Source organism: Lineus longissimus, chromosome 15 (assembly GCF_910592395.1).
Source record: "Lineus longissimus chromosome 15, tnLinLong1.2, whole genome shotgun sequence".
NCBI classification, from domain to species: domain Eukaryota; kingdom Metazoa; phylum Nemertea; class Pilidiophora; order Heteronemertea; family Lineidae; genus Lineus; species Lineus longissimus.
In genome coordinates, this window is record NC_088322.1 from 6,678,885 (window position 1) to 6,692,470 (window position 13,586).

At 45.0% G+C, this 13,586-nt stretch overlaps 3 protein-coding genes across 5 annotated transcripts in view; 1 reads left to right on the forward strand and 2 right to left on the reverse strand.

Annotated features, from left to right (window-relative positions):
• The window catches only part of LOC135499807 (axoneme-associated protein mst101(2)-like), a 29,708-nt gene extending 25,017 nt beyond the window's left edge, over positions 1-4,691 (forward strand). For all 3 annotated transcript variants that reach the window (XM_064790766.1, XM_064790765.1, XM_064790764.1), the window contains exon 2: positions 1,037-4,691. In XM_064790766.1, the coding sequence (XP_064646836.1) occupies positions 1,070-3,496 (2,427 nt within the window). In that variant the 5' untranslated portion in view covers positions 1,037-1,069 and the 3' untranslated portion in view covers positions 3,497-4,691. The remainder of the gene's footprint in view (positions 1-1,036) is intronic.
• A 729-nt stretch (positions 4,692-5,420) lies between these two features.
• Positions 5,421-5,777, reverse strand: LOC135499388 (uncharacterized). The gene has a single exon (XM_064790132.1). It carries the CDS (start codon positions 5,775-5,777, stop codon positions 5,421-5,423), a length of 357 nt encoding a protein of 118 aa, XP_064646202.1.
• A 2,968-nt stretch (positions 5,778-8,745) lies between these two features.
• The window catches only part of LOC135499389 (uncharacterized), a 47,120-nt gene continuing 42,279 nt past the window's right edge, over positions 8,746-13,586 (reverse strand). The window contains exons 53-59 of the mRNA XM_064790133.1: positions 13,324-13,515; positions 12,490-12,703; positions 11,768-12,083; positions 11,282-11,396; positions 10,156-10,336; positions 9,576-9,670; positions 8,746-9,216 (exon numbers count right to left, since the gene is read on the reverse strand). Coding sequence (XP_064646203.1) covers positions 9,001-9,216; positions 9,576-9,670; positions 10,156-10,336; positions 11,282-11,396; positions 11,768-12,083; positions 12,490-12,703; positions 13,324-13,515 — 1,329 coding nt within the window. The 3' untranslated portion in view covers positions 8,746-9,000. The remainder of the gene's footprint in view (positions 9,217-9,575; positions 9,671-10,155; positions 10,337-11,281; positions 11,397-11,767; positions 12,084-12,489; positions 12,704-13,323; positions 13,516-13,586) is intronic.

The following is a 13,586-nucleotide window of genomic DNA, read 5'->3' on the forward strand; positions in this document are numbered from 1 at the left end:
AAGCAGCCACCTTACCTTGCTCACCTGTTTCATTAGCAAACTATACTTCGTTCATTATCTTTGCCCTCAAAGGGACAATAAATTCTTAGCGCGCCGATTTCTTTCCCGCTATCTATTTGAGTTCACTTTGTCCACAGGGTCATTGAGGGCAGTGTTGTTTTGCCGAGATTTTGGTGCTGAAGCCTTGCAAAGTACGCCTTTTTTTCCCATTTTTCTTTCACGTTAGTAAAAGATGACGAATGTACGCAGTGTATTTTTATGTGTTCAAACAATAACAATTAACGTCATCCGCCACCGAGGGTGATTTGGGCTCTCCCTTCCCCGACTCGGCAAGCAACAAAGAAAAATCGATATCTACAACAAGATCCATGGCTCCATGCAGCGCCTTACTAGTGCATCGGTCCACGTGGAGAAGATCGACGCATGGAGGGCTAACTCGGTTCAAATCGGAGTCAACATCGGAAAAGCATTTATTCAGTCAGATTTTGAATTTTTCCTTGTTTTGTGCAATTTGTTGATGAAAACTAGTTTGGTAGAATAGGAGGTGACTGGGCAGCCGACAGCTAGGTAATAATACCAGCCCTTAATAATACCAGTGGTCCTCTAAATTGCTGGCACCCCACCTCGTGTTGCAAAACTTCATAAATATCTTGGGTACACCCCACCCTTAAAATACCCTACTTTCCTAGGTCACAGACTAGGTGAAATGGCCATTTAGCTATAGCATGTTTCTTAACCAGCATGAATTGTCTATGTGAGCACAGTGGCCCATGGCCTTGTCATTTTCATAGTTATGTGGTGATTGCTTGAGTTGGACAGTATTTTACTTACGGCTCTACAACCCTAACCCATGCCAGAAATCAAAAATCTTAGGTCGACGGTGGGGTTCCATTTCACCTTAGTGATCTATTTCAATTTTAGCTACACTACTGAAAGAGTGATGACACACACGCACGCACATCGAAAATAAGCTTTATCTGCATGCGGTGTCAACAACATTAGGTATTGATATATTGTTTCATGCTTATCTTTATAGGTCTTGACCATCAGAGAAAGTTAAGACCTTGACATGGCAGATCATGCAGAGTCCAATGGAGAAATCTTCGGCAGAAGTGATGATGAGATGGTGAACGATTTTCAGCAGAGTTTGAATGAGTCAGCGGGTGATTCAGAAGGAAGTACGTCGTTCCCCGATCAGGGTGGCAGCTTGGGTATCCAATCAGCCGACAAAGATAGCCACATAAGCGACAGCAGCTCCGATTACACCTATCCTGTGGATGGCGAACGAAATGCAGATGTAGAAGCTTTGGTTACTTACCATGAAAAGTACAAAGGCGAACTGGAGTACGAGAAGGAGCAACACGAAAAAGCAATGGCGCTGAGGGAGAATGAATTTGCAGAAGAACGAATCGGTTGGCGGGAGACACTAGAAAAGGAACACGAGGCTACAGAAGCTCTGGCGGAGGAAAATGCAAGGAAAGATGCAGAGCTGATCGAAGTAAAGAGAGAGTTTGCGAGAGCGAATGAGGAAAACGTGGAGGCAGAGAGAGAACGATGCAACCAAAAGCTATACGAGCAGCAGGAGCAGTTTGACGAGAGACTTCGAGTAGAAATGGAGAAGAAAGACCAAACAAGGGAGCGTCTGATTATTCAGCATGGCAACGAAGTAGATGCTGTGAGAAACCAGTCTTTGGATGAGATTAGGAGTCTGAGAGGCGAGGTCGAACAGCTAAGAAAGAAGGTCCGGGAAGCAGGCGAGAAAACCAATGTAGCAACTGAAGAGAATGTCAGTGCAGTAGCTAAGATAGGCGAGTTGTCTAATGATATGAGAAAGAAGGAAGCAGAACTGACCAGGGTCAAAACTAAGCTGGTTGAGCAAGAGAAGGAGCACGAGGCCTTGTTGAATCAACAGAAGGCAGAGCAAAAAGAACACCGTCACATTGACCGTGAAAACTGTCGGATGAAAATAGAATTGGAGGCTTTGGAACGGAGACTTGAGGATGAAAAGAAGTCGCATACAGTCACAAGGCAAGCACTGGCAAGAAACAGTGACATTTCATCTGATGTGTCAATGAAATGTGTGGTTGATGCACATGCACAACTGATAGAAGACGTGAAGGAAGAAATGCGTGAAAAAGAAGGAAGATACCAACAACGTATTGAGGAGCTGCAGCTGAGCGTTGAGGAGGCAAGGAAAGGTCGCTATGAAGACCTCGAAGAGAAACACGAAATGGATTTAGAGCGCATGGAGGCTGTCTATCGTGATAAAGTTTTGAACTTGGAGCGTCAAAAGGAGGACATGATAACTGTTCACAGGCGCGAATTGGATGCATACCAGAAGAAGCTGGTAGATGCACAAAATGAGAGTTGCAAAGACAAGGATAAGTTGGTCAGAGAGATACGGAACCTACAACAGAGGATAAAGCAGATGAAGACCGAACGCAAGGAAATGCAATGGTCTTTGGAAGCAAAGGCAGCACTGTGTGACCGACAGGAGGGTGCCACAAATGATTTGAAGAAGGAATTGGGACAGGCTAAAGAGGACAAAAAGGCATTAGAGGAAAAGAATGCCGCGGAATCGATTGCAACTGACAAACAACACGAGGAGGCACTGGCATGTAAGGTAAAGGAAATCAGCGACCTTCGGGAAAAACAGAAGCTGAAGTTGATGAATAAGGAGGTGGAATATTCTGCGAAGCAGGAGGAGGCGAAGGCCATCATGGAGAGGCAGGAGGTGACCCACAGAGCTGAAGTTGAGAAGGAGAGGCAAGCACATGCAGCATATCTTCAGGAGGTGAGACGCGATAAGGAGGAGGCTGTGGCACAGACAAAGCTTGATGCCAAGGACAGGGAACAATTGATGATGAGTGAACACGACAAACTGATACAGTACTTGAAGGATGAGATCGCTGACCTCAAGGGGCAATTAGAGAAGGCTAGGGAGAGACTTGACAAGGAGCAGGAGGAGAGGAGGAAGGATATGACAGATGCTAGAGACGCAGAGAGAAGGAATCGCGAAGAATTCGAGGCCAAGAACAAGAAAATTATGGAAGATCATCAAGCTGATATGGAGGCGCAGAAGGCTGGTTACGAGAAAAAGCTAAGGGAGATGGAACTCCAGATTGGCGAGATGAACGAGAACCTGGCGGCAGAAAGGGATAGGCATGCACAGGTGTTGCAGGATGAGAGAAGAAAGGCCGAGAAGGAGAGGTGTGATGCTGTCAATATCCAGACAGAAGCACATGTAAAATCTGAGAATGCTTCCCGTGAAGAGCGTCGGCAGAAGGATGAAAAGATCGACGAACTAAAACGAGAAATATGGAGGCTGAATACCTCAATACCTCCGGAGAAGAAAAAGATGAGGCGGTTAAGTTTGTCCAGTTTGAGCAGAAAGAAACGAAAGGATAGTCATGCGTCGCTGGATGACACACGCGATGGTGCCCATGGAGAGCTCCTTCAGGAATCTTATGAGGGACCTTGTAACAATGAGGCCTAGCACAAAGGTACGATGAAGATTGTGTCAGAATGTCTCATTTTACACGACAGCACTTTTCTAACAATAACACATTCCTTAACAAACCATGGTTGTGTGATTAATTTTCCAACTGCGGAAACAGAAACCAGAAAATGCAATTTGCTTCTGCTTTGACAATTTAGCTCCGATTCAACTTCTAAATGTGTTCTGCTGCAGCGGGAAAATCACACTCATGTGGCTATTATGTGGTATTTCAAATCACTAAATAGGGTGATTGATGGTATGTAGATGCATCATTAAGACACAAACTACACCGCAAGCAGGTAATATTTCATAACCAAGAAATTGCTTGTGCTGAGTATAATTCCTGTGCCTGTGTTAGGTTTTACCAATACCTTGGACCAAATACCGGTACTTAAATTTACAGTTATACTTCCCGCCAAAGAGATATGTATCGTTGTGATAATGACATTTGATTGTACATGTATATGGCTGTGATTTTGTTTCTATGTTTATGGCCCTTGGGTCACCTTTCATGAATTTTATCAAACAAATGTACTTAACACATTGGGCGTTATCCTTTGAGGTGTGCGAATTTCACCACTTACAATGTACTTTAGAGAGAATTTGCTGGTCTCTTGCGTTCGATTTTTTTCATGCACGTAGCTTTCAATTGGAACGAAAATTGTGTCCTCATAATATAATCATTTTTGAGGTTTCTTCAGAAAGGGTGAACTTTCATCAAAAATCCCCGTTTTTCTCACCACCATTGGCCGCCCAGAGCACCCTCCCTCTCTGATCTCAAGCGTATAAAGAAAAATTCCTTTGGTTTCGGACTGGCCCATGCCATCAGATGAAGCTCGTGTATTTAACATTGTTTTAAAGAGATAATGGCGAGTCGATGATACCCCGTTTTGGACATCGTTGGGCAACCACGGTTCTTTTACAATAAAAAGGTACACAGTAATTTTAGCCATGCTCATTTTTGTGAATTAAGTCAAATAAATAAGAAGCTTCTCTTGGAACAAATTTAAAGACTTCATGTCCTTGTTATAATTATTTTTGAGGTTTTCTTCAAAAAGGGTGAACCTGGTCTCACCAACAGGGTGTTATCCAACTACAGCCACCGTTGTTATTCAACTATGCTCGGGTAATTGTCTTTGAAGTATGTTGTTCTTCCTCTGGTTCATCAGTAAACTATTTTTCTGAACGTGTTCGATGCTTTTCCAATTTTGTTTCGGTTCTTATATGCAGATAGTAGAAAAACGCATTATTCATCATTTTCAATATGCGCAAGTCCTGGCACTAAAGACTTTTCCCGCCACTTGAGTGCATGCCGAGATCCGAGTTCACGTCACCCGGCTATCAAGACGAAACGTTATTTCCATTTATCGTCGCAGTTGCGGGTAATTAAGTTGACTTATGACGTAAAACCATTTTTACACCGAGGGGTTTTCCAGTTTTTCGTCATGGCGGCAACCTCGTTTACCCAGGGGTCATTGCACTGACCCTGGTATCATGCTGAGCTAAAAGATATTTGATTGGTCATCGAATAACGTTTGACATGCAAATAAGATGTAAATGATGTTTTGAAACTTAGCATATTCATGGCATATTGAATCGGCGAAAAGAGCGACTTATCAGTCTACATAACCATTATCAAATATGACATTTCTAAAGCGCCCAAATTTGGTGAAAAATTTCACCAACTCTCAGGCGCCTTTGAAATACACTCGAAAAAGGTGTGCCTTTAGCATTGTTCTAAAAGCTGCCTTTGACTCCGCAAGTCTAATGTGTGTAGCCAGCCCATTCCATAGGAGTGGCGCCGCCTTGTAGAAGGATCTGTCACCAAAACGCATGCACTTGGTGCGTGGCTCCTGTAGAAGGAAAGCGGCATCAGCCCTGAGGGAATAGGCTGACCCACGTCGGCGTTGTACCATATCAGTCAGGTAAGCCAGGCCGCTCCATGGACTGCCTTGTAGGTGAGCAAGAGTATCTTAAACTCAACCCTTGCCTTGACAGGCAGCCAATGGAGCCGCATTAGAACCGGACTGATACGTTCAAACTTGGGAATCAAGCATGTAACCCTGGCTGCAGCATTTAAAACATGCTGCAACCTGCCATACTGCTGTTCCGTGATGCCGTAGAGGAGAGCATTGCAGTAGTCCAGGTGAGATGTAACAAACGCATGCACCAGGGCTTTGGTGGTGCCGACAGTCAGAAACCCGCGAATCTGACGAATCTTGTAGAGGCCAAAGAAAGCTCTAGAGCAGACTTTACTGACATGAATTTCCATCGACATGTGTTCGTCAAAAAAGACACCCAGATTTCTGACTGACGTACTGGTGCTGACTGTCGAGTTCCCCACCCTGACTCCGTCAATGCTCACCTTCCCAAGCTGCTGCCTGGAGCCAATCAACATGCATTCTGTCTTAGTGTCATTTATGCAGAGATGATTGTCAATAAACCATGTGCGCGCATCGCGTATGCACCGAACCACTGTCTCCACAGCCCCCTGCACATTTCGACTGTGACTGGTCTGAATGACATGTACAGCTGGTTATCGTCAGAGTAACCATGAAATCCAGGGGTATGTAGAGCCAACAGATGGTACAGACGGGACAGGTAAAACAGAAAAAGGACTGGGCCCAGACAGCTTCCCTGTGGGACACCACAGTTCAGATTGAAGCGCTTTGAATGGCAGTCGCCCAGGACAATTTGTTGGATTCTTCCTACAAGGTAGGACTCCAACCACTTTAGAACTGTTCCAGAGATACCGAAATCCTCTTTCATTATGCTTAGAAGATTTGTCACATTGACAGTGTCAAATGCCGCACTTAAGTCTAGTAGGACTAACAGGCACACTTTTTGTTTGTCCATTTTCATTAAGATATCACTCTGGACCTTTACCAATGCAGTCTCTGTAGAGAAGTTCTGACGGCAAGCTGATTGAAACTTGGGGAGCGGGGCAAAGGAGTCACTGTGCCCCAGAAGCTGCTTCACGACTACTCTCTCAACTACTTTTGAAATGAAAGGCAAATTGCTAACAGGTCTAAAATTAGCAAAGGTGAGGTCAAGCCCAGCCTTTTTCAGCAATGGTTTGACGGTAGCACATTTCCAACTATCTGGAACATGTCCTGTCTGAAGAGACTGATTGACAATTTCAACGATGGTAGGAAGTAGTGAGTCAAGACACTGCTTCAGAAGGGACGTAGGTATTGGATCGAGTTCACATGATGCACTAGAGGCCTTTAGGATGATGTCGCTGACCTCTACTTCAGACACTGGGTCGAAGCAAGAGAAAGTTTTCCCTGGTGCCGGGCTTGTGACAGAAGGACAGTTGACCTCGACTGCTGCGATCTTTTCCTGAATCAATTTCACCTTCCTCACGAAGAACTCTCCAAAGTTGTTGGCGAGCACAGTCTTGTCGTCATGTGGGGGAAGTGTGTCAACCTGCTTCTCTTGACAGAGCGTGTGTACTAAACGAAATAACTTCCTTGAGTCGCCCTCACATCCCTGAACTCGCTTGGTGTAATAGTCTCGGCGCGCCTTATTGAGGTTTACAGAATATAAGTTGCGGGCCCTCCGGTAGGCTCTCCCACAGGCTGGTGAAAGGTGTCGCTTCCTCTCCGCCCTTCGCCTGGCTTGTTTCAGCTGACGCAGCTCCCCGATGTACCATGGCGTGGATGGACGAACAGGAATCTCCCTGGTTATCAAAGGGGCATGCTTGTCCAGGATGCCGACTAAGGTTTTGTCGAAAACCCGCACTTGATTATCAAGGTCAGCTTTCGATGGGCCACAGGTGTCTGATGATCTGATATCCGCCTTGAAATCCTCAACATCAATTTGGGTAATCTTGCGGAAAGACACCGTTTGCTTTGGTGACCTGGGTTTCGGTGTATTCAACTTACAGTCAATGAAAGAGTGGTCTGACAGCAAGAGGCTGGCCCTGAATGTGCCACTGACTAGACTTTCACATCTTCTAGACAGAATGAGGTCCAGGGTGTTTCCCGAGATGTGAGTCGGTCCTAAGACATGTTGGTCGAGACCAAAAGTGTCTAACAGCTCCAGGAAACGCTTTTCATTAGTGTCAGAATCATCATTCACGTGAAAGTTAAAGTCTCCACACACCACCAACTGTTCAGGGGTGGTAACTACTCCCTCCAGGTATTCTCCAAATTCATCGAGAAAGACACTAACGGGCACCGGAGACGGTTCAGGGTGGTAGATGATCACTACCAGAATTTGTTGTGTCGATGATGGTAATTCGATAGTACATTCTGAGAATTCGAAAGAGTCCTTCAAAGAGTTTTCTTTGAGAACAGCTTTGATGGATGTTCGGTACATGAGGCCGGTTCCTCCTCCTTGCCTATCTCCCGGTCAGGGCACGTTCCTGAACTTGCATCCATCAGGTGACAAAGCTCGCATGCTCACTGAGTCCCTGTCCTTAAGCCATGTTTCAGTAATACAGCAAAGGTCAGCACGCTTGTCAATAATGTGGTCAACAATGTCAGCAGTTTTTTTCCTTACTGACCGAGCGTTTACCACACACAGATTTAGACTATGTCTTTTTCGTCCTGCTCGTTTGCCCCTTGGCCTTTGCTTTGTACACAAATTTGGGAAAATGATCCTCCTGATTTTCCCAGAAACAGCCTGAGCACACGTCAGATTTCGACCAGAGTCATGCATGGCTAAGGACTTCAACTGCTCCTTACTGTATGTGAAAGCCTGCATGGTTGAGTGTTCAGACGGCTTCTACAAGAAAACTGCGTCATTTAGTCGGCCCATGCGGTCGGCACCCGGAGCAAAATAGAACTGAAGAAGCACGACGTGTTACAAATGCCAATCGCGCGAGCAATGTGAAAATATTACATGTATTTCAAAATCCCTTTTGATAATTCATTGATGCCTTTCTCTGATGATTTTCGCCAGTGTTGGAAGTCAGTATTGGGTATGGGCTATCTGCTTCAGGTATTTTGGCAGCCCCTCAAACACTGTTATCTTAGCCTGAGGCCAAGTTTGTTCCGTTGGGCTTCGCTACCGCTATGCCATTGCTAAGACAGCGGAACCGCAAGGGCTCCCCGTGGGGTTTCGCCAAAGGGCTTCTGCTAAAGCTAAGTTCATGCACACTGAACTAACTCTGGCTTTGAATAACTGTGCCAAGGCGGTCAAGTTGTGTGCCTCTGCTTTTTTCCGTATCCCAAGGTATGCTACCAGAGAGCTACAATGCTCTAATGGACGCAATATATAAAAGAGATATCACAGGATGAAAAGACTGCTTTTATTTACATTTGAGTACATAAACTGGGAAGACCGCCAAACATGTATGCATAAAATATCACAGGAATGTACATCACAAACTTGAAGTCAGTTTTGAACGGAAAAAGTGCATTTTTCGACATATTTTCTATTAAGAATTGGATTGAGAACTTGATGAAAAAGTATTTATGTTTTTCTTCTGACAGCAAAACACAAGGAAAATTCATTATCAGTTCACACAATTCACTCCAGACACTGTCTCATATTTAAAAGTCGCCAAAAGATCCCGGCACAGAGTCTGTCCTTTTTGTCGATGTGCGGCCAGAACTCTTGCTCGTCGTTGCTTTTTCCGTCGTTGGCCCAGCATTCCCCTTCTTCAGTCTCGGGATGGAGATGCTCTGGATGCGGGTTGTCCTCTTTGGTTGGCCTTGAGCCTGGGGGGTCGGGGTCGACCAGTCGGCGTCACGACCTGTCTGCATCTCCTGAAGGACAAGAGGACAGAGGATAAGCGGTGAAAACCACCGAGTTACATCAATCCTTACCACATCTTATCCCACGGTGGAATTTTGCCGGAGATTTGCCAGTGCACTACAGATCACACTTTTACCCCCAGTCTCGGATCTTCTGCCAGCTCGGGCTGAGACACCCAGTTTCACTTTGTCCATACGTTGTGTTTTATGGCTCCAGTAGTTCAGCAAACCATACATGCACAAAATGTAAGTTTTTTAAAGGAAAGCAATGGCAATTAAAATCTGCCGTGAATATTTTTCAGGTTACAATAGTTTACGAGTAAGTTATTTGCCTTAGATGAGAGTAATTTCAATAGTCAGAGATACTTTACCTTCCAGATATTTGAGAGTTTCTTGCCCTGCGCCTTGTCCCTGTTCTTTGCAGCCACTGTCTTCCTCTTGAAGTAGACAGGAGTTGGGGCCTCTTCTGCAAAACAACAACATGGAATTATATAATTCAATAATATCCCCTAGGTGGCACTGTGAGCATTTAAAACCAACAAGCTAAGTGCTTAGCCTAAGAATAAGAACATGTATGTATACCGAATGTACACGGTTTAACCGTGTACTGAGCCCCGACAGACCGGACAGGTTTCTCACAGACTCGTTGATGACATTTTTCATTTTTCAGAATCCACCTACATTTTCTGTGTCTTCTCAATACAAAGCGCCCTGCCAACAGATGTGTTAAAGGGGGACTATAGGAAGGAGGTAGAGGGACAAATAGAAAGTCTTTAGTCAACTAGTGTGTGAAGTTAGTGGCATGGTTGTGTTTGATTCCGTGATGGTTATATTCCTCATACAAGTGTGAATAATTTCAAATTCGAAGTTTTGTGAGATAGAAGAGACCCCTATCGGCAACTTTGGACTTGTGCCTATAGTCTCCCTTCAGTAATAAGAATCGTTTCCCACCTGTTTCAATCTCGTCTGTATCAATCTCTGTCGTCCTGACTCGGCTGGCCGGTGGAGGTTCAGGGGTCTTGACGTCAAAGTCCACACTCTCGGGACGGCGTATACCTTCAGCGGTGCTCGGAGGGGAGGCGTCGTCCGTGGCTTTCTCTGCCTTGGACTCCTTGGTTGTCCAGACAGGATCCTGGAGTAAAGGGAGCATTTCGATAAAAGGACCAACCGAGTAATTAAGGGTATCATAACAAAGTTGTTGGCTGCCCAGACACCTTCGACGCTACAGTCGTTGTTTTCATCACCAAAGTCTACACCGGGCACACTATCAAGGACGGCACTCCGATCCATGGCCGACGGGAAGAAACCCCGTACCATACGTCAGCAGAAAAAAAAAGAAACAGTTTGGTCTAACCTTGGGAACATTTACAGACCAGGCTGCCAACCAGGAGAGTGGAAACTGACGATTGGAGCCCTTTCTGCCTCCAAGGCACGAAGACGACTGTCCAAGTGAGTAAACTTTAAAAGCATCAGACCTTGACATAAGTGTGCATGACAGAAGGGTTTTTCTTTAACGAACAGCCTAATATGAAATTCTCCGGCAAGTGTGACATGACATTGTTTAACATTCTGCGCATGATTAATGCTTTTGTTTGAGACTACAATGTTTGTTGTCATTGACACAGTACAACGCCACCCAAAGATTTCTCTTTTGTGAGAAATGTTATAAAAAAACTCGCTAGCAAATCATGGTTAGTGAGCTTTATCCGTTGTTTTTTTATCGTGTTGGGCTTTTTGACACACGGTGTCAAGAAATCGACATGTCATAGATTGGGTTCAGCAAAAACTGAGAGAAAGGGTATTCGGCTGAATCTATGCGTGGTGAGATCTATACATGCTTCCCGAAATTGGTGGCTTTCATTGGAACTAACTTTTTCCCCTTGTCCGTCATTAAAGGCATTCAAGTGTGTTGGTCAACCATGACTAGGGAGGTTAAGATCGGCCCCTACTCCGAGAACGAGAACGAGGTGATTCCCTTTTTGTCCCTCCACCATAAGGCCTAGTTTCCCCTTATGACATCACTATTTCGGACACTCAGTGCCCCATTTCTGGAAAGGTGTATAGTCAAACTTGTTACCGAGTCGAATCCTTGTCCCTTCTTGGCCATCACACCACTCCTCTTCTGTCTGGTGTTGATGTTGTAGTAGGCCTTGTTGGGGTTCCCGATTGGCATCAGGTCACCGAGAACACCACTGGAATACAATAATAAAACAGAACATGGTTATTTTCAAGGAGAAAGCAAACAATGGCATTAATAAATCATAGCCTACTCGAGTTTACAACTGAAGGGCAGACAAATTTCTGTTTTCTTCTTTTTAGCTAATTGAGGAGAAAGACAATCTTGAAATATATTAAATTCAGGACCTGAACGTTATCTTTTCAAATTTAATTTCTAACAACTAGCGTAGACGTTTAGCTGTAGACTACAAACAGAACCGACTGACAATCATCTTGCTACAGAAGGGAGTTTGGCCTCTAACTGAGGCATCGTACAGAGGGTATGAAGTATTGAAAAATTGGATAATTGCACGTACGTACCAAATGAACCAACAAACCAACTCACCCAAGCTTGCTTCTCTTGTGCCACACAATAAAAGCTATCAAGGTGGCGACCAAGACAAACGCGATGGCGATTATCCCAACAGTCATTGGCGTCAATCCTGTATCGCAAATCAACCAATCAGTCGGACAGCCGCATTCATAACCATTGAATTTGTCGAAGCATGCGTAGGGGTAGATGCAGGGTGCGCTGTTGCACTCATCGTAATCCGTGTCGCATGTATCGCCGGTCCAACCTGGGAGGCAGTTGCAGCTGTATTCGTTCAGGAAACCAATGGTTGCACGCTTGGTGGCCGTGCAGTCGACGTCGTCTGTTTGGCCTTGAATTGGAATTTTTCTTACAGTAAGTGGATACGAACTGATGTAACCTGCTCAATCTGCACTACACTGATAGAGCATTTTCTGACCTGCACCCATTTACATACCTGGGTGGAGTAAGGCTAAACATACATGCCCAGCTGAGAGTGACACTGATAGTGGGGATTAAACCTGTGACTGCTAGTCAGAGACCTAAGCCACTACACCTCTGTGGCTCTTTGGCAACATTGGTCATCACTGCCACTTTTGATAAAATCAAATCGATTGACAATTATTGCACGCTGCAGTGATGACAGATGCGTCACCACACCATTTATGACTCCTGTACACTGGTAATTTTTGTTACATGTGACACTGTCTGCAATAAAAGTTGCTTTTTGCAATGCCCCTCAGTTGAGCGATGCTTACCCACACATGTACTGTTGGATGTACACGGATTCTCCAGCACTGCTACAGTCACCTTAAAAACATCGGAGTATTTCCCACCCGAATCCTCAATGATAATGCTAAACCCATCCAGGCCGTAGAATTGACTGTCCGGAGTATAAACCAATGTGGTGAGTTTCCAAGAGTAGGCCGATGTAGCGTGATCGAGAGTGACGTCACATGGTAAGGCTTCGGCCTGGAAAGAATATGAGTGATTGAAATTTAAGAGGGACTGTCGGTAGGGGCTCGTGGTTTGGACTGGGTGTGGTTTATCTAATACACTATCAGACGTTCCTCATTGTTATTCAGTTGGCTATGCCATTGGGGCAGCGGGGCTACAAAATGTCTTTCGAGCAGTGGTAGCGCAGTGGAAGAGAGTCGGCTTTATGATCAGGAGGTCATGGGTTTGACTCCCGGCCGAGTCACTGCTTTAGTTTCACTACTGGTCGAGTTCAAGTTCTGGTTGCTCCTTGAAACCCGAGATTGATTTCTGTAGAGACCGGGGTAATTGATATCCCAAAAGCGCTTTGATCAGGCGAACATGGAAAAGCGCTAAGAACTCAATATTATTAATATTAATTTTATCATGCGACAGCGTCATTCACAGCAATGCCGCAACACCATGCCTCATGCATGAGAGCAACATCATGACCATGTCAGACCGAAATATTGGTCCATCATAGTCAAGTGGTTACCTTGGAGAAAAACATTCATCGTACAAGAGTTAAAAGTGCCGATGTGGTAGAGGTGTTGTAGCGATGTGTCTGCAAATAACATTTTAAACAAATCTCATTTCGATTTGTACTCAATACTTACAATTTCATTCCCATCACAAGCGCTTGGCAGATTGGGCGTGTTGGTTGATCCGGCCGTGAGGAGGACGGAGCCGTGCGAGGGAGATAAGATGCTGATGCTCAGCGTGTCGTTTGAGTCCGCGTCGTATGCACCAACCTTTCCAATCCAGGGCGTGTAGGCAACATTCTCAGGCGTATTCTGTTCTACGTTGATCTGAAAATGACAATGAATGGTTTTCACATGCCGGTATTTCAAACGTTATTTTACAGACTGTTAAAGGCGAT

What these genes read in the sequence shown, in the direction of transcription:
- LOC135499388 (XM_064790132.1), bottom strand. Translation starts at nt 5,777, where the DNA reads ATGTCGATGGAAATTCATGTCAGTAAAGTCTGCTCTAGAGCTTTCTTT.